The 24,547-nt window shown below is 39.4% G+C and overlaps 2 protein-coding genes and 1 long non-coding RNA gene across 8 annotated transcripts in view; 2 read left to right on the forward strand and 1 right to left on the reverse strand.

Moving 5' to 3' along the window:
• Positions 1-12,697, forward strand: part of ICE2 (interactor of little elongation complex ELL subunit 2) — a 68,512-nt gene extending 55,815 nt beyond the window's left edge. For 2 of the 6 annotated variants that reach the window (XM_032175270.2, XM_032175269.2), the window contains exons 14-16: positions 146-196; positions 3,464-3,722; positions 8,396-9,270. In XM_032175270.2, coding sequence (XP_032031161.1) covers positions 146-196; positions 3,464-3,722; positions 8,396-8,524 — 439 coding nt within the window. In that variant the 3' untranslated portion in view covers positions 8,525-9,270. Of the gene's footprint in view, positions 1-145; positions 197-3,463; positions 3,723-8,395 lie in introns of those variants that run through there. The other 4 variants (XM_032175267.2, XM_032175272.2, XM_032175271.2 and 1 more) reach the window with 4 other exon arrangements.
• Positions 1,794-20,107, reverse strand: LOC131381118 (uncharacterized). Its single transcript, XR_009209589.1, has 3 exons — positions 20,042-20,107; positions 12,154-12,267; positions 1,794-2,003 (listed from the first exon to the last, which is right to left on the reverse strand). It is a non-coding gene; the product is annotated as an uncharacterized LOC131381118 (long non-coding RNA).
• ANXA2 (annexin A2) overlaps positions 17,707-24,547 on the forward strand; it is a 66,582-nt gene continuing 59,741 nt past the window's right edge. Inside the window, exon 1 of the mRNA XM_058427253.1 lies at positions 17,707-17,713. The gene's annotated coding sequence lies outside the window, so the exon portion shown is untranslated. The remainder of the gene's footprint in view (positions 17,714-24,547) is intronic.

Consider the following 24,547-nt stretch of genomic DNA (forward strand, 5'->3'; position numbering starts at 1 on the left):
TAAGTTTCAGTATTTTTTGTATTACATTATCTCATCTACTGTTTTTGTTGTTGTTATTGAGGGCATTTCTCTGCCTGAGGAGCTATAATTGCTAAAAATAAGTTTTTTGCAGTTTAATTTTACATGAATTTCTTTTGTTTATTAGGATTTCCAATTTATTTAACATCCTCCAACACATTCTGAAGAAATTAAGTAGGTAAGTATTTTTTAGGCATTTTGCTTTGATACATCTGATTTTCTTAGATGAAAATTCTTAGAAACTTTGAAAATGTACTGTTAGGAATAGAGACAAAATAACCTAGAAATGCAAAAATTATTATGTCAAATGTAAAAATTTATATTGTAAAAATATAAAATAATTTAGGGTCTGGCTTTAATGAGCTTGCAATTACATTTTCCTGTAAGTCTATTATTACATTATTTTTCTATTGCAGCTGTAACACATTGCCACTAACTTGGTGGCTTAAAACAAAAAGATAGATTCTCTTTTTAGTTCTGGAGTTCAGAAATCCAAAATCAGTTTCACTGGGTAAAAGTCAAGGTGTAAGCAGGGCTGGTCCTTTCTGGAGACTGAGGAAAGAATCATTTCTTTACCTTTGTCAGTTTCTAGTGACCACCTGTATTCTTTGACTTGTGGTTCTTTCCCCCATTCTCAGGACATGTCACTTGGATCTCTGCGTCCACATCACATTGCCTTCTCCCCTTTTGTGGTAATATCTTCCTCTGCCTCCCTTTTATAAGGTTCCTGGTGATTACTTTGGGCCTTCTCACATAATTTGGGATAATCCCCTCATCTCAAAATCCTTAATTTAATCACACCTGCAAAACCATTAAATGTAATACAGTCACAGGTTCTGGTGATTAGCATAAGGACATCATGGTGGGGGACCATTATTCAGCCCACCGTAGCTATATTATTTTAACTTTCAAGATAAAAAAAAAAAAAAAAAAAGAACATAGAGGCCGGGCGCGGTGGCTCACGCCTGTAATCCCAGCACTTTGGGAGGCCGAGGCAGGTGGATCATGAGGTCAGGAGATGGAGACCATCCTGGCCAGCATGGTGAAACCCCGTCTCTACTAAAAATACAAAAAAATTAGCTGGGTTTTGTGGCCTACACCTGTAATCCCAGCTACTCAGGAGGCTGAGGCAGGAGAATTGCTTGAACCCAGGAGGCAGAGATTGCAGAGCCGAGATGTGCCACTGCACTCCAGCCTAGGCGACAGAGTGAGACTTGCTCTCAAAAAAAAAAAAAGAACATAGAGCTAAATGAACAGTCATTTAGGTCCATGGCAAGTCTTAGGATATGGATTTTCCCCCTGATGATTTGCCAAACTGTTTTGTTATGTGAATGTTTGCATTCCTTCTCTTATGCCCTTACCAAATGTTAAACTTGAAAACAACTTGAATCTGAACTTACAGTCAAAATCTCAAAGCTCTAGTTCTGCAGAATTCTATTATCCAACTTGATGTCATTTTTCTTATTTGTAAAATGATGGTGTCAAGTGCACTAACTTCCTAGGTACTTTTCACCTCTGATATTCTGTGATGATGTGACAGGATTTTTATTTTATATATATTCTGTTCTTCATGTTATATACAAAGCTTATGCATGAAATTTGCCAGATGTTTTTTGAAATTTTATTATCAATATTTTATTTAGTTTGTGTGTTAGCTTTATATTGTGGCTGTAACAAATTACCACAAAATTAATATTATAAAACAACACAAACTTATTATTTTACAGTTCTCAAGTCAGAGGTCTAACAGGGTTCACTGAGTTAAAATCAGAGCATTGGCAAAGTTACATTCCTTTCTGTAGGCTGTGGGAAGGATCTAGTCCTTGCCTTTTGTAGCTTCTAGAGGCCACCTGCATCCCTTGGCTTGTAGCTCCCTTCCTCCATCTTCAAAGTTGCAAAGCCAAGTTAAGTCACATCTCTCTGGACTTCTACAGTCGCATCTCCCTCTGAGTCTCTTCTGCCTTCTTCTTCTGTATTTGAGGGCTCTGGTGATTAGTAAAATTTGGCCATTTAAAATCAGTTGATTAGCAACGTTAATTCCATCTGCTACCTTAATTCCCTTTGGCCGTGTAACATATTCATAGGTTCCAGATTTGGAACATAAACATTTCTAGGAGGCCATTATTCCGGCTACCATAGTTTATATTCATCTATGTGCATTGGACATATACAGCACTTGTAAGATACTCCTCCTTAGAGTATCTCTCATTCTCCATGAATTAAATATTAATGCATTCTTCTGTAAATGAAAGCTTTCTTCATTTTTAGTGGAGGTAGTTAAGATAAATGATTTTTATTGATTAAAGCTCAATCTTTGAAATGTTATTTATTCCTACTATCAAATAATTATTCATTTCTTTATATGGAAATATGAAGGTGATTGGGAAAAAAAATTTCCAGAGGATAAGAGCAATTGTCAACACCCATTTTCAGTTTAAAAATTGATGAAAATATAACTTACTAGGTTTATAGGCAAATCTGTATAGCTAAAGTATGATAAATCTTTATTTTTTAATAATATATTGTAAAGAACGGATGTTCTCCTTAACATCTTTGATCCAGAGGACTGTGTAATCCCAAGAAAGCATAATATATTTATTCATATCCCTTTAGTTCTTTATGATGATACATTGAATTTTTTAAAACTTTCTAAAGAGAAAGGAAAAATGTGGATTTCATGTTCAACGTAGTTGGTTATTGCTACAGTAGGATCGTGATTAAGGGTATGGCCTGTGGAGTTCAAATGCCTAGGTTTATATCTAAGCCTACACTCAGAACTTTGGGGCATATTGCTTAGCATCTCTAATTTGTTTATTTATCACCCTAAATTAATATGCCTTGAAGGTTTATTGTGGAAGATCTAATAGAAAATAGATTTGAAGCCATAATACAGTAGTTAGCTCATAATAAACATTTAATACCTGCTAGCTGCTATTGTTTCTATTATCCTCATAGCACCTCATGTTGTACTATGATTGTTCCATTGACTGTTTCTTCCACTTTATTTTAAACTACTCAATGTAGCAAACATCACCTTTATTTTTGTATCTAGTCATCTATTATTAGGTACAAAATAGTTGCAGTGTTAAATGAATGAAAATGCTGTTGGAATGCTTTTCAGTATAGATACCTATAAATATCTAATCTGTGGATTAGAGAATTAGGCATACTGTTTGTTTCCCATTAAATGAAACCTTCAAATTCCTATAAAAATAAAAAGAAAATGATCAACTTCTGAACTTTGGAGTAAGAATTAAAATTAGTTGCCTAAAAAGCATAAAAATAGCTTTTAAGATTTCTTAAATCTTATTTTGTCATAAAAGTATTTTTAAAGGTGGTGTGATCTTCTCATAATTTTCAATTTTACTAATAGATTATGATTAAGAAAGTGATGTTGAAATTGACACAGTGAGCCAGTGGGTTGAGTTTCCTTGTGTGGATTTAGCTTGCAGGAGGGTTCCTACTTGTTATCTCATGCAGCAGAAGATTCTTCACTCCTGATTTATAAGGCGTCTGATGGAAAAGTTACTAGGACAGCATACAATTTGTATAAAACACATTGCGGCCTTCCTGGTGTACCTTCCAGTCTCTCAGTTCCCTGGGTCCCATTAGATCCCAGCCTGTTATTACCATATCATATCCATCATGGAAGAATACCTTGTACTTTTCCACCTAAATCACTGGATACCACAACACAACAAAAGGTAAGATCTTTTTTGAAATTAAAGGTTCATTAGGTTATTATTTGTCTATTTCACTGACTTTACCATATTTCAACCTGATGTTCTCATTGTCATATTAATCACAGCACCATTCTAAAAGCTATATCCATAGGAAGGATAAAGTTGTATGCCATAGTGAGTCCAGTCTTCGTGGTAGTGGAACTTTTTATTTTTGCAAGATTTATAAGTCAACTAAAGAAAACTCTCTTAGCTTGCACAGTGGATGTATGGGTAAGGCATCCACGTAGTTAAATCCTTACATTCCTATGAAAAGCAAAGTTGTGGGGGTTATGTAATTTTTATTTATATATACTGGGTTTCATTTCATTAAGTATTTTAGGCAATTTGCAGAAGAGTACATGTAATAAAATTATGATATAATTATACATTGTTAATTAGGATGAGGAAAAAGAAGTAATAGTAGTTTGTGAACAGAGTGCCTAATTTAAAATATAACTAAAGTATTAAGGACTAAATTGTGATTTTCTAAGTATTATGTAACTCAATATTTACTGAATTACAATTAATATTACTCTCTTTATAGAATCCTTGCCAAAAGTAACAGTTGAATGACATTATCTGAAGCTTATAAACCCGTAGCTAGAGATATTCTCTGCTATGTCACTCATTCTGTATATTGTGTAGGAAATTCCAATTCGAGTTTAGTTGTTAGAAAAGTTTTGCACTCGGCTGGGCGCGGTGGCTCACACCTATAATCCCAGGACTTTGGGAGGCCAAGGCAGGTGGATCATTTGAGGTCAGCAGTTTGAGACCAGCCTGGCCAACATGGTGAAACCCCATCTCTACCAAAAATTAGCTGGGCATCATGGTGCACACCTGTAATCAATTCCAGCTACTGGAGAGGCTGAAGCAGGAGAATCGCTTGAACCTGGGAGGCAGAGGTTGCAGTGACCCAAGATCACTCTACTGCACTACAGCCTGGGCGACAGAACGAGACTCTGTCTCAAAAAAAGAAAAGAAAAGAAAAAAGTTTTGCTCTCTACAAATGATTCTGAATGTGTTCAGGATGCAATCCAGTATATTTTCCTTACTTACTGCCAAAAGTCTTTGAGTCAGAATTATTGTCTGAGTCATTATCTTCTCATTATGGTTGCCCCAGAGCATCTATCACTTGTGTATTCTTCCTTTTCACTGTCTGTATTATACTGAATTAATCTGTAAATGTCCTCAAATCCTTATGAGAAACAGCTGGAATGCAAATACTGAGGATTTTTAAATAATTTAAAGTAAACAGGGTTGTTTATTTATGTCTTTCAGTTCTCCACCCTAAGTTACTGTTTGGGAGTATCCTTTTAGAAATGAGAACTCCTTGTACATTCCTACTTAGCTTTGGCCAAGAAAATATAAATGTTAAGTTGGGACAAGTGAAAGAATGGAGAAAGTTACTTGTTAGCATTTTAAACTACTTTATCTTCAGTTTTGGTTGTCTGTTTCCACTTTACTAGAAGTAGTGACTTTTATAACCTAAGGGAAAATTTTCTTAAGTAACTTAAAAATAATTGAAGAACTATTTTTGAAGGATCTGTGTTTTTCTAGGAGAATGATTTCCTTTTAATTTAGAAACACTGATTATAGTCTCTCACCTATAACATGTAATTCTGTTTGGGGGTGGTTTATTCCTTTTTAGTGGAAATGAACAGTTTAATACCTTGGAAAAAGGAAAAATGTATTATGTGTGTGCAAGGTATTTCTAAAAAAATGAGTAATATACTTTCCTTATTGATATAGACTGACACTAAAATAGTGTTGAATGCTTTATGCTTTAGAAATACTTTAATGATTTGATTTTTTTTTAAATAATGTCTAAAATGTGCTTCAGTACAATAACACAATTTGTAGTCATGTATCACTTAACGACAGGGATACATTCTGAGAAATGCAGCACTAGGCAATTTTGTCTTTGTTTAAATATCATAAGCTTACTTACACAAACCTAGAGGGTATAGTCTACTACACACGTAGGCCGTATGGTATAGCCTATTGCTGTTAGGTAGTCTACAGACCTGTACAGCATGTTGCTGTACTGAATACTGTATGCAGTTGTAATACACTGGTATTTGCATATCTAAACGTAGACAAGGTAATACATTGCACTGTTATGTTCTAACAGCTGCGACATCACTAAATGATAGACATTTTTCAGCTCCATTATAATCTTTTGGGACCACTGTTGTATGTGTAGTTCATTTTGACCAAAATGTGACTGTATTTGGAAAGGGAGAAATTCCGTATGTTCACAATTTGGCCGCGTAATTACAACAGTTCAATTACATGTGTATCACGGAGTGTGCTTCATGCGTTCAGTCCAGGAACAGATACTTAACGAGATTATCCAGGCCCAGGTTGTTGTAGAGCCCAGCATTAGGTACAGTGAACATTTAGATAACTAATACTTGGTTTGATATATTTTTGAAAGCCAGTGGAAAGTTTTTGGTGATCTACTCACCTCCCCACAATCTAGCCCTGTATTTGATAGGAATTACCCCATCTTCCTCCCTACCTCCTAGCTAGGCCATGGGAATGGGCCTTCTAGTCCCAACCAATCTAAGTGCAAATATGGATTCTAGTTTTAGCAGCAATGGTAAGATGACAGCTTTCAGGAAACCAGGGAAGTAAGACGTATATGAAATAGAAATCATCTGCATATTGTCATGGTGTAAAAATTTGTTCAAACGTTTTTGCCTCTAATGTGATCCCATAGTCACAAGTCCACTTGAACTCCGATCTCATCCTTGTATAGTGCCTTTGGTACTAACCCTGAGAGACATGCCAGTAAAGCCTGCATCTGCCTCCCTACTGCATCAAGTAGAGATTATATTTAAGGGTCCCATTTGCTTCCTGGGCTACTTTTGACTTCTGCTTCCAGTCTTCTTGCAACAGCTTCACACTTATCGCTTTTTTCTTTCTACATCTTCTGTAATAAACATTTATTTTACACATTCAAACACACACAGTCTTGCAGTGGAGGTTTTCAAAATGCTTGCTTTTCTCAAAGATTTTAACAGATAGAATTAGTGTGGTCAATATACCTTTATAGGAAATACCAGCTGAGTGAGGAGTGGTATAGATCATCCAAAAGTCGCAGCACTTTTCTAACCAGTATATTACAAAAGTTTATCAGATTCACACAGACAAATCTGTACTCAATTTGTCCTTTCTGGTCATGTAAATGTAAATTTAAAAAAATGCTTTGTAAAGGGACAGTAGATAGTAAATAAAGGAAGCCAGAGTCTGAGCCTTTTCAGTGAGTCTGTAACCCCTTGGAGCAAATGCCAATAGTATAGAAATACTGTTGGGCTAGCATTATGAGAGAGAGTGCTTGGAGTTACACTATCACCCTTCAGTCCCAGGCCTGAAATTCACTGGACAGGGTATGAAGAAATAGAAGAGAACAAGGTGGCCAGGGAAAATAAAGGCAGATATGGGCAGGTTCTGTGGAAATAGTTTCAGGCTATACAGCTTTGGTCCTTCTCTGTGAGGTTCGCCTTTTCCTTTACTCTTTTTATAGATCACATCTTTAACATGACTACATAGCAAGGGATTGTGTCTTAAGAATAGACCACCTTGGCTGGGCGCGGTGGCTCATGCCCATAATCCCAGCACTTTGGGAGGCTGAGGCGGACAGATCACTTGAGGTCAGGAATTCTAGACCAGCCTAAACATGGTGAAACCCCATCTCTACTAACAATACAAAAGTTAGCCAGGCATGGTGACACACACCTGTAATCCCACCTGCTCGGGAGTCTGAGTCAGGAGAATCGCTTGAACCCAGGAGATGGAGGTTGCAGTGAGCAGAGATCGTGCCAGCTGTCCTCCAGCCTGGGCGACAGAGCGAGAGTCTGTCTCAAAAGAAAAAAAAAGACCACCTCTCTTTGACTGTGTGAGCTAGAAAGTGAGGGTAAGGAAGGGTAGACTTGAAGGTAGAACCACAGCAGTTTCTTCCCCCACTCTAATCCCCCTCTTCCCCTTTGCCCATCCTCTGTATTCCCCCTTCCAGTTTTTTCTTCCCTTTTTCTTATTTCTTTCTTGCTGTCCTCTTTCAGCCCTTCAGGATTTCCCTGGTACTTGAGTTCTTGTCTTGAAACTTCTTTACACTTTTATTCTTTTTTTTTTACTTCCCTCTTTCTTAATCTTCATCACTTTCCTCATTTTCTGTCCTTATCTTCCCTACCCTTCTTATCGTCTTTCTTGTTTGTCCATGTAATTTCTTCTCCGTTTACCACCTCTGACCTTCTTGTATTTCGTTTCCCTCCCTCCCTATTACTCACTTCTTCCTTTTTCTTGTCCTTCAGTTTAATTATTTCAAACATATCACACATAAGGCCTGTCATTCCCTTGATTTCTAATTTATCTTTTCAACCTCTAATAAATTTAACACAGAGAATAGTTTCCCCATTCACTTTGTTCCCCATCTACTCAGATCTATCAACTTCTCTGATGGTTATTTGAAAGTTTAGTACTTAAAAATGTGTCAGATTAAAACTTGTTTAGAAACAGCCAGCTAGCTGGAGATTAAAAATATATAAGAGCTCATTTGCAAGGTGGTTAATACATGTATAAATACTACAGAGTTGACTGTATATAGGTATGTTGTAGATACATTAAGCTATTCTGTTCTCTGCTTCATCTCTTAGATTGGTGGAACGAGAATGCCTACACGCAGCCACAGGAATCCAGTTTCCATGGAAACCAAAAGCAGCTGCTTGCCTGCTCAGCAAGTTGAAACTGAAGGAGTGGCTCCACATAAAAGAAAAATAACTTGAGGACTGTACCATGGAAAATTAAATTTAAAAAAAAAACAGTTACAACAATGTTTAATTTAGAAAAGTTTGAGGGGAAATAATCAGTAGGCAAGAGGAACATTTTTCCTGTAGTAGCTAGAGTGCCTTGAAAAATTGTGTTGGCTATGTGAAGGAATATTTCAACTAAAATGGAATGGTATACTTTTCACCCTTAAAGTTTGAGGAGGATCTTGATATGTTTTAACATTATCATGGCAGGGAAATATATAAAGAAGAAAAATATTTTTACATTAAACCTTTTCTAAAAATTGTAAATAGAAAAATAGTTTGCTTTTTTATCAAGAACAACACTTATCATTATGTATTGTGTTAGTTATATTGCCAGTCTGTTGAGACTGACTCAAAAAGTTAAATATTGCCACTGCTGAAGATGATTATGAGCATCGGAAACCTTGTTTCTGACCCCTTTTGACAGTTTTTATATACTCCTTTAAAATGATGAATGTTATAGGTTAATAAAGTTAATACCTTTAAAAACTTGGTGAAATTCCATTACAGAAGCCAAAAATAAAAACTCCCTGCCTCTGAAAAGTCAGATTACTATCTTCTTGTTTGGCAACCATCAGTTTGTTTAATAAAAGAAAAAATTTGGTGGTATAACATGTTTGATGACAGATGCCTCTATCTCTAGATTCGAGCTGAGTGTTGAAATACACTGCTGAAAGCAAAGAGATAGGTATGTTTTCCAGAAAAAAAATCAGTGTCGTTGCTCCAAATGACAAGGTTAATGTGGTAAAGCATGAACTTTTTTTTTTTTTTTTTTTTTTTTTTTTTTGAGATGGAGTCTCGCTTTGTTGCCCAGGCTGGAGTGCAGTGGCATGATCTCAGCTCACCACAACCTCCATCTCCTGGATTAAAGTGATTCTCCTGCCTCATCCTCCTAAGTAGCTGGGACTACAGGCGCCTGCCACCACGCTTGGCTAATATTTTTTTGTATTTTTAGTAGAGACAGAGTTTTACCATATTGGCCAGGCTGGTCTCAAACTCCTGACCTTGTGATCCGCCTGCCTCGGCCTCCCAGAGTGCTGGGATTACAGGGGTAAGCCAGCGTGCCTGGCCAGCATAAGCTATTTTTATCCTCATCTATACTGATTGATTTAAATTTTCCGGGCCTACAGATGATGAATTTGGAAAAGGGCATAATCAACTGATGTTGCTGTAGCAAATTTGGACTTAAGAAACTACAGACAGGGCTGGGCGCGGTGGCTCACACCTGTAATCCCAGCACATTGTGAGGCCGAGGCGGGAGAATCTCCTGAGTCCAGGGGTTCGAGAGCAGCCTGGGCAACATAGACCTCATCTCTACAAATAAAAAAGCCGGGTGTGGTGGTGTGTGCCTGTAGTCCCAGCTACTCAAAAGGCTGAGGCAGAAGAATTGCTTGAGCCCAAGAAGTTGAGGCTACAGTGGGTCGTGATCGCACCACAGTACTCAGCTTAAGTATCAGAGTGTGACCCTGTCTCAAAAAAAAAAAAAAAAAAAAGGACAAGCTTGTTTAATCTTTAGAACCCTTACACTAAAATTTTCAGAAATTATGTATGTCATTTGTAAAATACAAGTTTTGTAATCCTAGATAATTGCTTCACATTGAAATTTTTTTAACTATTCTGTGTTAAAGAATAGCTATTCTTTTGGCCTAATTTCTGAGAAATTAGACTGAAAAATCTCCTCAAATATTGTAACAGTTGAAAATACTTATCTTCAACTACCAAGTTTTGTTTCATTTTGATTTTTTTCGTTATAAAACATTAAGTTATTTAAGAAGTAATTATTAGTAAAATTGTATCTTGATAAATCGTTTCCTCATCCTGCCATTCCCTTTTTTAAAACACTGAGTTTTTTTATTCCTTAAGTCACATATCCCAGAAATGTTTTGGTTGTGAATCATTTGGCAGCGAGCCAAGGGAGAGGCAGGGATTCCCTTGAAATGTACTCTTATACTTTTTTATTTTATTTTTAATGCACATTTGTGTGCACCAGAATGGAATGTGCTCTTTTTAAAGAGCTGGACAGTGGTTGCTTCAGACTTCTGAATACCAGAAAGACTTGCCTTTTAATTTTTACGTACTACTTTTTACATCATAAAATGTGTTATCTTACCCATATATTTGAATAACACTGATCATATATAAAGCTAGTTTTGTGCTTGTGCTTAGTGAAGCCTCCTTTTTTAACATACATTTGATATGCTTTATGTTCTTTTTCTTGATTTTTAGTACTGAGAATTTATAAGCCAAGAAGTAACTGACAATATGTTTAGCAGGATGTAATCCCAGCTACTTGGGAAGCTGAGGTGGGAGGATCACTTGAGTCTAGGAGTTCGAGGCTGCAATGAGTTATGATGGTGCCACTGCACTCCATCCTGGGTGAGAGATCAAGACCCTATCTCAAAAAATGAGCAAGTTTTTTTTTTTTAAATCAGACTTAGGGCTAGCAAGGATGTGATCACCCTGGCCCACTTACACCTCAGCAGTGAAGGTGTAATTTATATACACCTCTTTGAAAACAGTTTAATTCAGTAAGTGAGTGCAACTATGTGCCATGCACTCCAAAGTAGGTCCCCACAGTTACTCTCATAGCATTGTTTCTTCAGATCTCACCATATTTATTTGTTTCTTTGACTTACTCTCTTTTCTTACAGATTATAAGCTCTGCAAGGACAGGGGCATATTTGTTTTGTTCACCATTAAGTAATAAACACCTAACACAGTGCCTGTCATGTAGTTGCTTGGCAGATACTAGTTAGATGCATGAATGTGTAGGTATCAAAGATAGTTTGTTTTTTTTTTGTGTTTTTTTTGTTTTTTCAGGAGATCACATTCTAGTGGAAGACACTATACTGCTTCATGTGATAAGTGCTTTGACAAAGTCATCCAAACAGATCTTGGTAGTTAAGGTTTTCTGAGATAGAGCTTGAGCTGAGTCTTTTAAAAATAGTAGGATTTATAAGGGAAAAATTAAAGGTCTTCCACAAAGAAACTAAGTGAAACGAAGCAGCCTATGAAAAGGTGAAAGTTGGAGAGACTATAGGCTGTGAACATGGGAGATGAGAGAGAAAACTACAGGATAGGGACAGAAACACTGTGCTACGACATTTGAACTTTGTCCTGTGCAATGTGGGAACCAGTAGTGAAGGTTAATTAACTGACATGATCAGATATGTATTTGAAAAGGGCTCTTGTTGGCATTAGTCTAGAGAATGTGATGGAGCTGGGAAGTGAAAGAAGAAATGTTGGGAGCCTGTGTTGTAGTAACTGAAAAATGGCAGTGGCCCAGAATTAAAGCAGCAGGAATAGGAGTAGACTCAAGTGATGTATAGGGAAAAAAAAAAAATGACAACTCAGTTTTGTTTTTGGTAAGGAGAGTAAAGTATGGCTTCCGGGTTTCTCATCTGAGATACCGAGTAAATGATGGTGTTAACCCATTGAGAAAATAGTGTGGTTAGAGTGGGAAGAAAGTTAATTTAAAATGTTCATTTTTTTTAGTCATTTCTACTTTCGGATTCTAGGTTTGTGTGCTATATTGGTTATAACCAATTTGCTGAATAATGAATTATCCCAAAACTTAGCTACTTAAAACAACATTATCTCACAGTTTGTGTAAGTCAAAAGTCCAGGTCTCTCATGAAGTTGCAGTCAGGCTCTTGGCTAGGGGTGCAGTCATCTGAAGGATTAGTAAGTTGCTAAGCCCACACGTAAGCTCCACCCTTGAAGGGAGAAGTTTGGAAAGAATTTGTGAACACATATTTTTAAATCACATATGCTATGAACAGGTTTAGGGGAGGGAGAGGAAAGAACACTTTTTGACTTTTCATTAACATACTGCATCTGTAGTTCCTAATGGACAGGTTGTAAAGATGTTAAGATGTTTTCTGTGCGTTATAGGTATATAGTAGTTTTTTGTTTTGTTTTGTTTTGTTTTTTGGTATGTAGTAGTTTTTAATCAAACCTTAACGTGTTTGATATTAAGATTTATTGAATTTCTTGTTGAGATGTAGAAATAAAGGGGATCCATTTCATTTATCCATCTACTATTGCCATGTCCCCTTCACTCATGTCCAGACTACTCATCAAGGTATATAATGGCAGAGACATTTACAAGGCATCTATCTGGGATTTGGATCTGCCCTGCCACACAAAAATTACTGAAAGTCAAGAACCAGACCTGTGTTTCTAAGATGGTGGATCTCTAGATTACTTCATCAAACAGATTTAAACAGTCAAGAGTTTGCCTTGGCAGATGTGTTTGCTTTCAATATATGAGCTATAGCCTGGTTGATTCTTTAAGAAAGTAGGAGGAAAGCCTGAGTATAAATTTATTGCTGTTTTGAAAGTGAAGAACCCTTATAAAGATTCTGTGATTAGTGGGTTGACTTTCTTCCCTTTTCTTCAAAATCTGTTTCTTGTGGGTGTGGGGAGAAGGAATATTTTCTATTCTCCCTATCCTAGATTTTGCTATTTAAAAATATACAGCACTGGAGGCCAGGTGCGGTGGCTCACGCCTGTAATCCCAGCACTTTGGGAGGCCGAGGTGGGTGGATCACGACATCAGGAGATCGAGACCATCCTGGCTAACACAGTGAAACCCCGTCTCTCCTGAAAATACAGAAACTTAGCCAGGTGTGGTGGTGGGCGCCTGTAGTCCCAGCTACTCGGGAGGCTGAGGCAGGAGAATGGTGTGAACCTGGGAAGCGGAGCTTACAGTGAGCCGAGATAGTGCCACTGCACTCCAGTCTGGGCGACAGAGCGAGACTCCATCTCAAAAAATAATAATAATATACAGCACTGGAGAGTATATACACAATCCTAAAAGACACGCCAGTAGGGCAAAGCCACATTGATAACATGAGTATCCGGTCTCTTCCAAGCACTGCCATTAATGCAACATCTGCTCTAGCCAGGCTTTAACATTGCATAAATTAGCTATTCTTGTCCCTGCCTGCATGCTGTTGTACATGATTCTGTGTCTACTTGGATTTATTATCACCTATCAAAACCTAGCCTGTCCTCTGTTGAATTGGTAATGCATTTTTTTAGTATCTATTGGATGTAATGCATTGTACTAATCTCTTGGGATTTAAAAGATAAATTTAAGATTGATTTCTGCCTTAAGAGTATTTCCTAATCTAGTTGGGGAGGTAGATATGCATAATTAGCTATAATATAAGTGAAAATGTTCAACTGACACAATAGGGCAAAGGAGTAAGGAAAAGGGACACTTGGAAATCAGAGAAAGGTTTAGTAGGAATGGCCTTTAAGCTGTTTGAAAGACAAGTAAAGATGTGGACAAAAAGGAAGCGGAGCATTGCAGCATGAGGGAAAATCATGAGAGGGGCTGGATTTAGGAAATAGCAAAGTTGGTCATGTGAAAAGCATGGGGGTGAAATATGATAAATGGGAGATGAAGTTGAGGAAGTATGTTGGAGCTCAATAGTAGGAGATTTGAATGTTATGCCTAGCTTGATTCGGAAAGCACTGAAGAGGCATTAAAGGCTTTTAAGCAAAATGATGAATTACAATATACGGAATTGTTTAGAGAGGAGAAAGACCAATGGCAAGGAGGTGTTAACTGTACATATAGCAGGTGGATTAAAAAGGTATAGATTGGAAAGCTATTTAAGAGGCAGCAGATATCTGATTTTACCCTATCCTCAAAATAAATGTTTACTTGTAACATTGAGTCACAACTGGGTAACAGACATTGTGCTAGGTGTTGGGAATACAAAGGTAAATTAAAACACATTTTTCAGTGTTTACAGTTTCACAGAAGAAGACAGACATCTAAATGGGTACAAAAATGTAAATATTGTGATTAGTTTCTGTAACGGATAAGAGTTACATGAAGAGATAGGAGTTGTTCTACCTGTGGGCATCAAAAAAGATCTCATAAATGAGCTAAAACTTGACTTAAAAACCATATCTTATTTTTCCCCTGTATCTAGAATCAAGCTTGGCAAGCAGCAAACATTTAATCAATATGTAAAGATGGTCTTGACTTACAATGGTTCAACTTACAATTTTTGGGCTTTACAATGATGCCAAAGCAATATGCATTCAGTAGAAATCATACTTCAAGTAGAAATACAGCCATTCTGTTTTTTTATTGGTAGGTTAGGTATGTTAAATGCATTTTCAGGCCGGGCGCGGTGGCTCACGCTTGTAATCCCAGCACTTTGGGAGGCTGAGGCGGGCAGATCACGAGGTCAGGAGATCGAGACCACGGTGAAACCCCGTCTCTACTAAAAATACAAAAAATTAGCCGGGCGTGGTGGCAGACGCCTGTAGTCCCAGCTACTCGGGAGGCTGAGGCAGGAGAATGGCGTGAACCCGGGAGGCAGAGCTCGCAGTGAACCGAGATCGCGCCACTGCACTCCAGCCTGGGTGACAGAGCGAGACTCCGTCTCAAAAAAAAAAAAATACATTTTCAACTTATTATTTGTTTGTTTGTTTATTATTTTTGTTGACATGAGGACCTGGTATGTTACTCAGGCTGGTCTTGAACTCCTGACCTCAAGTGATCCACCTCAGCCTCCCAAAGTGATGCAATTATTAGCATGTGCCACTGTGCTCAGCCTAAACTCACGATGACTTAATCTGAATATAATTCCATCAAAAGTTAATGAGCATCTGGATTTTTGATGTGTGCATGTTCTCCAGCTGGTAACGTTGGAGGTAGGGGTATGATAGCTCAGTAAGCGAAAATATGGCCCATGAAATAGCATGTATGTACAGAATTATACAGTAAGATGTTTCAAAGACAACTGAGGTTTTTGCTAAGTGTTGCCACTGACTTAAATGAAAATATTAGAATAGGGAGGGGGTGAAAAGACAAATTGTGTTTTCAACCAAACGTCAGCAGAACAATTAAGGGGATGTCCTACAGAACACTGAAAATGTGGGTCTGCAACTTAGGGGAGAGGAATAGATAGGCATGTTATGTTGAGGGCTCATCTTTGTGCTGAGACTCCAGGAAAGGTGGGGCTTGCCTGTCTGAGACCAACCTGGCCTTCTTTTTTTATTTTCTCCTTGCTGTGGTTTTAATGTGTTCCCTTTCAAAATTCATGTGTTGGAAACTTAATCTCCAATGCAACAATGTTGGGAGGTGTGGCCTTTGGGAAGGTGGCTAGGTCATAGATGGATTAGGCCATTATGAAAAGGGTGTATGGGGGTGGGTTCACCCTCTTCTGATCTACTGTCATGTGAGGATTCAACATTCATCTGCTCTTGCCCTTCTGACTTCCACCATGTGAGGACACAGTAAGGCACATACGAGACGCAAGTGCCTGGATCTTGTACTTCCTGGGCTTCCGAACTGTGAGAATTACATTTCTGTTATTTATAAATCACCCTGTCTGTGGTATTCTGTTATAGCAGCACAAAATAGACTAAGACACTCCTCTTCCCCTTTGTTAGGGACAAGGGCCTGGACTTAGGTTACATATCAGGTTCATTAAGCAAATAAAGAAATACATTATGAATAATGGGGGCCAGTCATGGTGGCTCACGCCTGTAATCCCAGCACTTTGGGAGGCCGAGGCGGGTGGATCACCTGAGGTCAGGAGTTCGAGACCAGCCTGGCTAACCTGGTGAAACCCTGTCTCTACTAAAAATACAAAAATTAGCTGGGCATGGTGGCAGGCGCCTGTAATCCCAGCTACTCGGGAGTCTGAGGCAGGAGAATCACTTGAACCCAGGAGGTGGAGGTTGCGGTGAGTTGAGTTCAGCCATTGCACTCCAGCCTGGGCTACAGAATGAGAATCCTTGTCAAAAAAAAAAACAAAAACAGATAATGGGAAAGGGGAAGGCAAGAATAAACCCTGTGATATTCGATTGGAATTGGAAGTATCAGAGTGAACTCATGGTATTTAATATACACAGTGAGAGAGATGAAGAAACAGTTACCGCTGTGTGGGTACATATGCATACATTTTTTATTTTATTTTATTTTTATTTTTATTTTTATAAATAAATAAATAAGGAATAAAAGAAAGTACTCACAAAATGAGGAGCCATATCAGAAATACATTGGCTGTAGCTTAAAGGAGCTCCCAGATTCAGGAAAATTTGAGCATCAAATGATTATAGCAACATTGTAATCCTTTGAGAGAAATAAGAATCTATGATCCTATACTGATACAAATGAATAAACAGGGAAGAAGGAAACATTCTGTTCTATGATAGAATGCCAACCAATAAATGGAATGATGGAATTAGAAAAATCACCAATTTGAAACCATTAGAGTAATAATTATTTAATTAGGAATCATCAATGGATGCTCAATATGGTGAGTGAAAATTTGATGATAAATAGAAACAGCTACACAGCCTCAAAGAATCTCCCCACAAATTACTTATTTAACATGTATAAAATACCTGTTAATTAATGCCAGAAAGAAACCTGGCTGAAACCATCTTAATCAAGTGATACAAATTAATATCACCAGTAATGAAACAAATCAACAGTGTGTTTCCTGGTATGCACCAAGAAGAGCACAGCATCACTTCTGTGGTATACTCCTTCCAAATACACATAAATCGTGAGGAAATATAGAAATCTAAACTGAGTGACAGTCTGTAAAGTAAATGGTCAGTTATCTGCAAAAAATTCCCCTTCTTTCACACTGTAGCACTACTGAAGATTAAAATAAACTAACTGAATGTGACTCATGATCCTGGTTTGGATCCTGGTCCAATAAAGGACATTATTGGAACAACTGGCAAAACTTGAATGCAGTTTGTGGATTAGTTGGTAGTGATGTATTAGTGTTAATTTCCTGATTGTGATGCAGTTATATCAGTGCATGTCCCATACTTAGGAAATAAAAACCAAAGTATAAATTGGTAATGGGGCATTATTTCTGCAGCTTATTCTCCAATTGGAGGATCTGGGCAGTGAAATGTTAACAGGAGTCTTGATGAAAGGCATAGAGGAGCTATACGTCATATTTCTGCAACAATTATATAAACTCAAGATTACATCAGATTGAAAAGTTTTAAAAAATGGTATTGTCCACAATGTCAGGTACTATAAGGAGGTTAAGGAGGATGAAGACTAAGGAAAGAAGGCTATTGGATTCAACACTGACCAGAACATTCCATGGTGTGAGAGAAGCAATCACTGCAGGCTGAGAATTGAATGAGACACAAGGAAAGGTGCGGAGGAAAAGCCATGTTGAGAAGTCTGTTGAATGGAAGAATGAAGGTAGGGCAATAACCGGTAGGAAAATCCCGGAGAAGGAGTTTTGTTTTCAGAATGATGAGAACTTGTTTATGTTTGCAGATTAAAGGAAGTGTACCTGTTGCTGCAATACAGAGGTACAAATTGAAAGAATAATAATTGATGGGGAACCAACTAGGGGCCCTGGGGGAAAGGAGATGGAGAATAAGATCAAGATTCTAGGTATAAAGGTACAACTTGGAGAGAATCTCCCAGTCCCTCACCACCACTCCAGCAAAAGGCCCATTTATTTCATTATTCCATCCCCTGTCATGTAGCTACTGTGAAATTTAGATGAAACTGACCCCACTTTCAGCTCCAGGAGTGAACCCCAGTAGGTCTAATCTCCCCTACTTTTGTGATTTGTATAGTAACCCATATCTAAACCAGTCAGTACATGGTAAATATCTTAGACCTAGAGAATGATTTAAGGTTTGTGTCCAATCAGCACAAATCTCAGGACTCATTAGATGTTTATGAGATGAAGCACTCTTTCTCTGGGCGTGAATGAAAATGCACCATAGCGCGGGTACTGCTGCTCACCATATAATAAAAAGGATGGATGCCACCCTGAAGATGAGATCTGTACTCTGAAGGAAGAAGCAATAAATTTACACAGGGAATCAGAGTCTGAGTCCTGATGGAGCCATACCTAAAGCTCACCCTACCCCTGGACTTTTAGCCAATACACCTCTTTTATTATTTGCTCAGTTTGAGTAGGCTTTTTATTACTTGTGACCAGAAACATCCTAACTAATAAAGGATGAGAGAGTTGTCCTCTAACAAATGGTTCAGAGAGGCATAAAGACAAAAGTGTTGCAGTAGGGGGAAAATCAAGGATTCCTGTTTTTCAGGTCTAGGGCGTGAAACTGCTCTTAGAATGCAATCCCCCAAAAGTCTTATCTCCTCCAAATTCCAATGGTACTTGTTAAAATACCACAAATTCTGACTGTGAAATGTATCTCACATTATTCTCTATGCATTTTGTATGCATACCTAAACAGATTGTAAGCTCCTCACAGGGACTGCTTGTTTCTTTCTACAACTGTGTACCTGACCTAAGACTGAACATATGGCTAGGAAAATCCTAGAAGCTCAATCAAGATCTATTGTGCTATTACCTAAGCGTTCCCCCAAAACCAACATGTAGCTAGGTTGTCCCCACCTCAATTTTAGAACCCCCCCATCACAAGGACAATGCTATGGGTAGCCTTGCACAAGGAAATAAACAAATCAAAGAAACATGTGTTTATCAAAAGCCACACCAGTTACTATTATACCTTTGATTTGTATCTTTGTATTATATCAGTTTATAGGTATATTTCCCTTAAAGACTAAATCTCCATCTTTTGGATACATTCTTACGATGTATGCAAACTAACTCATTTAATACTACTCTATTGCATTTAAGGGCAATAAAAGAAGTAAAAATTCACGTTAGATGAAACAATTTGGAATATATCATATCTTGAAACCTCTGGCCAGGTGTGGTGGCTCACACCTGTAATCCCAGCACTTTGGGAGGCCAAGGCTAGTGGATGACAAGGTCAAGAGATCGAGACAATCCTGGCCAACGTGGTGAAACCACGTCTCTACTAAAACTACAAAAATTAGCCGGGCTTGGTGGCGTCTGCCTGTAATCTCAGCTACTCAGGAGGCTGAGGCAGGAGAATCGCTTGAACCCAGGAGGCAGAGGTTGCAGTGAGCCAGGATTACGCCACTGCACTCCAGCCTGGCAACAGAGCAAGACTCCATCTCAAAAAAAAAAAAAAAAAAAAGAAACCTCCGAAAAATATTCTATCTTCCCAAGCGTGGCTCATGACTGTAATCTCAACACTTTGGGAGGCCGAGGCAGGAGAATTGCTTGAGCCCAGGAGTTTGACGACAGTCAGGGCAACACAGTGAGACCCTGTCTCTACAAAAATAAAAATTAAAAAATTAGCTGGACATGGTGGCACACACCTGTAGTCTCAGCTATTGGGGAGGCTGAGGTGAGAGGATTGCTTGAGCCAGGGAGGTCAAGGCTGCAGTGAGCTGTGATCGCGCTACTGTACTCTAACCTGGGCAATAGAACAAGGCCCTGTCTCAAAAAACAAACAAAACCATTCTATCTTTCAGCCAAAACTTGTCTCCACCTGAGTGTGTAGTCTGTTCTTCTTCCTGGAGCAACAACAACAACAAAAAGCTTATCTCTACTCACAGGGAGAGACCTGTGCCCAATCACTGGTGTGCTGAAAATATGCCCACTCTTTCCTACGCCTCACCATCCATAGATAATGTTCTCCAACGCCAGGTAAACATGAGTCATACATAGTTTTGCAAACTGGTTTTTCAGCAGACATCTGTCCAACTTAAGCCGCTGAAACTGAAAAAAAAAAAAATTAAAGCTTTTTTGGTTTAACCTCTTAGATGGAACTCCAAATAAATAATGAGAATATCATGTCTGGGAACAGTCTCACTGACAAAATAATCCTTCATGAGACATTATTTACATTTGTCCCTGAAGTTTTCAACTGAAAGTCAGAAAGGGATCCAGAATAAATGATCAAGTGATTAAGATCCATCTGTTTAATTGAATGAGAGAGTTAACATTTCTATTCAACTAAGAAATAGAATGTATTTTATGTCTGGTCTGTATTTTAGGGAATTGGTGTCTTATTTTTAACTAATATCTAGTCATGGGTCCCAACAATACCCAAACAACAGTTTTACTATTGTGAAAAATAAATAATTGAACACTTTTTGCAAGTATAATGTCTCCCCTCTGCCCCATCAAAAGTGATGCAAATTATAACTCCCAAGTGTCACAATGGGCAGCTGGAAATAGTTTCTGTCCAGCACCAATCTGTAGTCTCACAGAATTGTGCAATGAGTTTCTTCTGAGTTCAGAAAGGGGGGTGGGGGAGCGTGTGAAGTCACAGTGCAGCAGGCTTGCATATCTCTATGTGTGCATGTTGGGAGGCTAATAAAGTGGTAGGTCTGTTCCTAATTCAGTTTGGCTTTTTTGATATTACACTCTAGTGTCTGAAAACTTTTAAGGAGCAGGACTCTGTAACTGACTAAGTGCCTAAGGCCTAAATGTCATTTTGCATACAAGGCTGTCAGCCAAGGCTTCTTCCTCCCAGGAGCCCAGTGCTAGAGTTAATTCACATCCAGCAGTGAAGAAGTCTTCAGAATGTTAAGACTGTCAGCTGCAACTTTCAGAGGAAGAAAAGTATGAGAGGTTGAGTCTTAGAAGTAGCCAGCTCAGGGTTGGAGTTTGTTGGAAGAAGCAGTTGGGGGAAGAAAGGGGAAAGAGCACTGAAACAGAATTTCAACTCTGCCATTTGCTAAGGCCCTATCTCTTCCCTCTTCAAGTCCTGGTATTTTCATCGGTCAAACCTGGATATTGGCCGGGCGCGGTGGCTCACGCCTGTAATCCCAGCACTTTGGGAGGCTGAGGCGGGCGGATCACGAGGTCAGAAGATTGAGACCATCCTGGCTAACACGGTGAAACCCCATCTCTACTAAAAATACAAAAAAATTAGCCAGGCGTGGTGGTGGGCCCCTGTAGTCCCAGCTGCTGGGGAAGCTGAGGCAGGAGAATGGCATGAACCCAGGAGGCGGAGCGTGCAGTGAGCAGAAATCGTGCCACTGCACTCCAGCTTGGGTGACAGAGAAAGACTCCGTCTCAAAAAAAAAAAAAAAAAACCTGGATATTAATGCCTTTCTAGCATATCCTACTGGCTGTAGTACCCACCTAATAAATAATGAACATAAAAGTTCTTTTAAAAATGCAAGCCACTGTATAAACGTGAAGTATTGTAGTGGCACACGCCTGTAATCTCAACTACTCAGGAAGCTGAGGCAGGAGAATCAGTTCAACCTGGGAGGCAGAGGTTGCAGTGAGCCGAGATTGCCACTGCCCTCCAGCCTGGGGGACAGAGTGAGACTCCATCTCAAAAAAAAAAGACTGTGGAACTGTGGAAGTTATCTTGAGATGGGAAATAATCAAAAGCTTTTTAATGGGGGGGGGGTGGGAGTTGGGATAGGCAACATGGTTAAACTTCTAGAATGGAAAGTATGACTACAATAGATAGGATAGATTGTGGGGGCAGGATGGAAACTAGGGAAGTCTGAGGACATGGAGGTCAGGAGACCCTGTTTTTCAATCTAAGCCTAAGGTTGGCCAGGTGCAATGGCTCACATCTGTAATCCCAGCACTTTGGGACGCCAAGACAGGAGAATTGCTTGACCCTAGGAATTCGAGAGCAGCCTAGACAACATGAAAATACCTCGTCTCTGCAAAAAATTTTAAAAAGTTATCCGGGTATGGTGACATGTGCCTGTCATCCTGGCTACTCAGGAGGCTGACGTGGGAGGATCACTTGAGCCCAGGATGTCGAGTCTGAGGTAAGCCATGACTGCACCACTGCACTCCAGTCTGGGTGACAGCATGAGACCCTGTCTCCAAAAAACAAAAACAAAAACACCCCTAAGTTTACAGTGATCAGTCCTACTTGGCAAGCTGTTCACTCTTGTTTCTGTGTACTGAATATGCCTGCCATATGGTGAGAATGCAGCCAAGCCAAGGAGATGGAAGGTGCAGATTTTAAATCTACTGGAGTTGAACAAATAAGTAATAAGGGGGTAAGAACTGCAGAACCTCACACACAGTGGGGCAGCTGCCTCTCCTTCGTCTAGGCTCCAAAGCTAAATGGGTTAGGGGTTCCTTTCAAAAATTTTCTTTGGAGAATTACATTTGAATTACGTCATTTGGAAGCGAAACTTGAATGTGGAAAAAAGTTTGGTAACCTTCCAAGAAAGTCACTTAAAAAATAATGGTTAACCCTTTTTTTATTTGTTTTTGAGACAGAATCTCGCTCTGTCGCCCAGGCTGGAGTGCAGTGGCGCGATCTCGGCTCACTGCAAGCGCTGCCTCCCAGGTTCACACCATTCTCCTGCTTCAGCCTCCCGAGTAGCTGGGACTACAGGCACCCGTCACCACGACCGGCTGATTTCTTTGTATTTTTTTGGTAAAGACAGGGTTTCACTGTGTTAACCAGGATGGTCTTGATCTCCTGACCTCGTGATCCGCCCACCTAGCCCTCCCAAAGTGCTGAGATTATAGGTATGAGCCACCATGCCTGGCCAGATAACTCTTTAAATGCTACTTTTTACCTAGCTGGTCTTTCTCCTAACCTTTTAAAAGTTGAACCAGGTACAGTGGCTCTGGCCAGGAGTGGTTCACGCCTATAATCCCAACGTGTTGGGAGACTGAGGCAGGAGGATCACTTGAGCAAAAGTTCAAGACCAGCCTGAGCAACAGGGAGACCCTGGCTTTACAAAAAAAAAAATTTTAAATTATTCCTGAAGGATCATTTGAGCCCAGAAGTTCGAGACCAGTTTAGGCAACATATTGAGACCCCCCATCTCTAATAAAAATTAGAATAAAAAAAAAAGATGTTGGGCCGGGGTTGGTGGCTCATGCCTGTAATCCCAGCACTTTGGGAGGCCGAGGTGGGCAGATCACTTAAGGCCAGGAGTTCAAGACCAGCCTGTAGAGAAGGTGAAACCCATCTCTACAAAAAATACAAAAAATTAGCTGGGCATGGTGGCACGTGCCTGTAATCCCAGCTACTCAGGAAGCTGAGGCAGGAGAATTGCTTGAACTCGGGAGACAGAGGTTGCAGTGAGCTAAGATGGTGCCACTGCACTCCAGCCTGGGCGACAGAGTGCGACTGTGTCTCAAAAAATAAAAATAAAAAAATAAAAGGCCAGGCTTGGTGGCTCACACCTGTAATCCCAGCACTTTGGGAGGCTGAGGTGGGCAGATCACCTGAGGTTGGGAGTTCGAGACCAGCTTGACCAACATGGAGAAACTCTGTCTCTACTAAAAATACAAAATTAGCTGGGCATGGTGGTGGGCTACTTAGGAGGCTGAGGCAGGAGAATCTCTTGAATCCAGGAAGCGGAGGTTGTGGTGAGCTGAGATCACGCCATTGTACCCCAGCCTGGGCAACAAGAGCGAAACTCTGTCTTTAAAAAAAAAAAAAAAAAAAAAAAAAAAGATGCCGCAGCCTTGAAAGAGATAATTGGGCTTAAACAGTTAAAACAAACCCAGCGCAGTGGCTCACACCTGTTATCCCAACACCTTGGGAGGCCGAGGCAGATGGATCACTTAAGGTTAGGAGTTTGAGACCAGCCATAGCCAACATGGTGAAACCTCATCTCTACTAAAAATACAAAAATTAGCCAGGCATGGTGGCGGGCACTTGTAATCCCAGCAACTTGGGAGGCTGAGGCAGGAGAATTGCTTGAACCAGGGAGGCGGAGTTTGCAGTGAGCTGAGATCACGCCACTGCACTCCAACCTGGGCAACGGAGCAAGACTCCATCTCAAAAAAAACCAAAAACACCAAAAAAAAAACAGTTAAAACACAATGGTAATATGGAGACCTGTACTGTCAGCCCATGTGGGTCCCAGGCCATTCTCCCCTACCTCTCTGCCATTCCTTTTCTGTTAGATATTAAGAGTATAAGGGCTTCATTTTTTTTTAACAAAACAGGGCAGATAATTTTATAATATACATAATTTATCAGTAGACTAACAGAAGCAGTGTTAACTATTCCAAGATATGATTTCTGTTTATGAAGGAAGAGTAACTTCAGCCCTAGGAGAGAGGTCAACATCTTTGAGGACTGGCTTGGGTGGGTGGCAGGTCTCTCAGGTCCAACCCTGCAGCCACTAACTCTGTACCTTCTTTACTCTTTCATTGTCTGGGTTCATGT

The sequence above is a fragment of the Hylobates moloch genome, unplaced genomic scaffold (assembly GCF_009828535.3).
Source record: "Hylobates moloch isolate HMO894 unplaced genomic scaffold, HMol_V3 SCAFFOLD_14, whole genome shotgun sequence".
In the NCBI taxonomy this organism is placed as follows: domain Eukaryota; kingdom Metazoa; phylum Chordata; class Mammalia; order Primates; family Hylobatidae; genus Hylobates; species Hylobates moloch.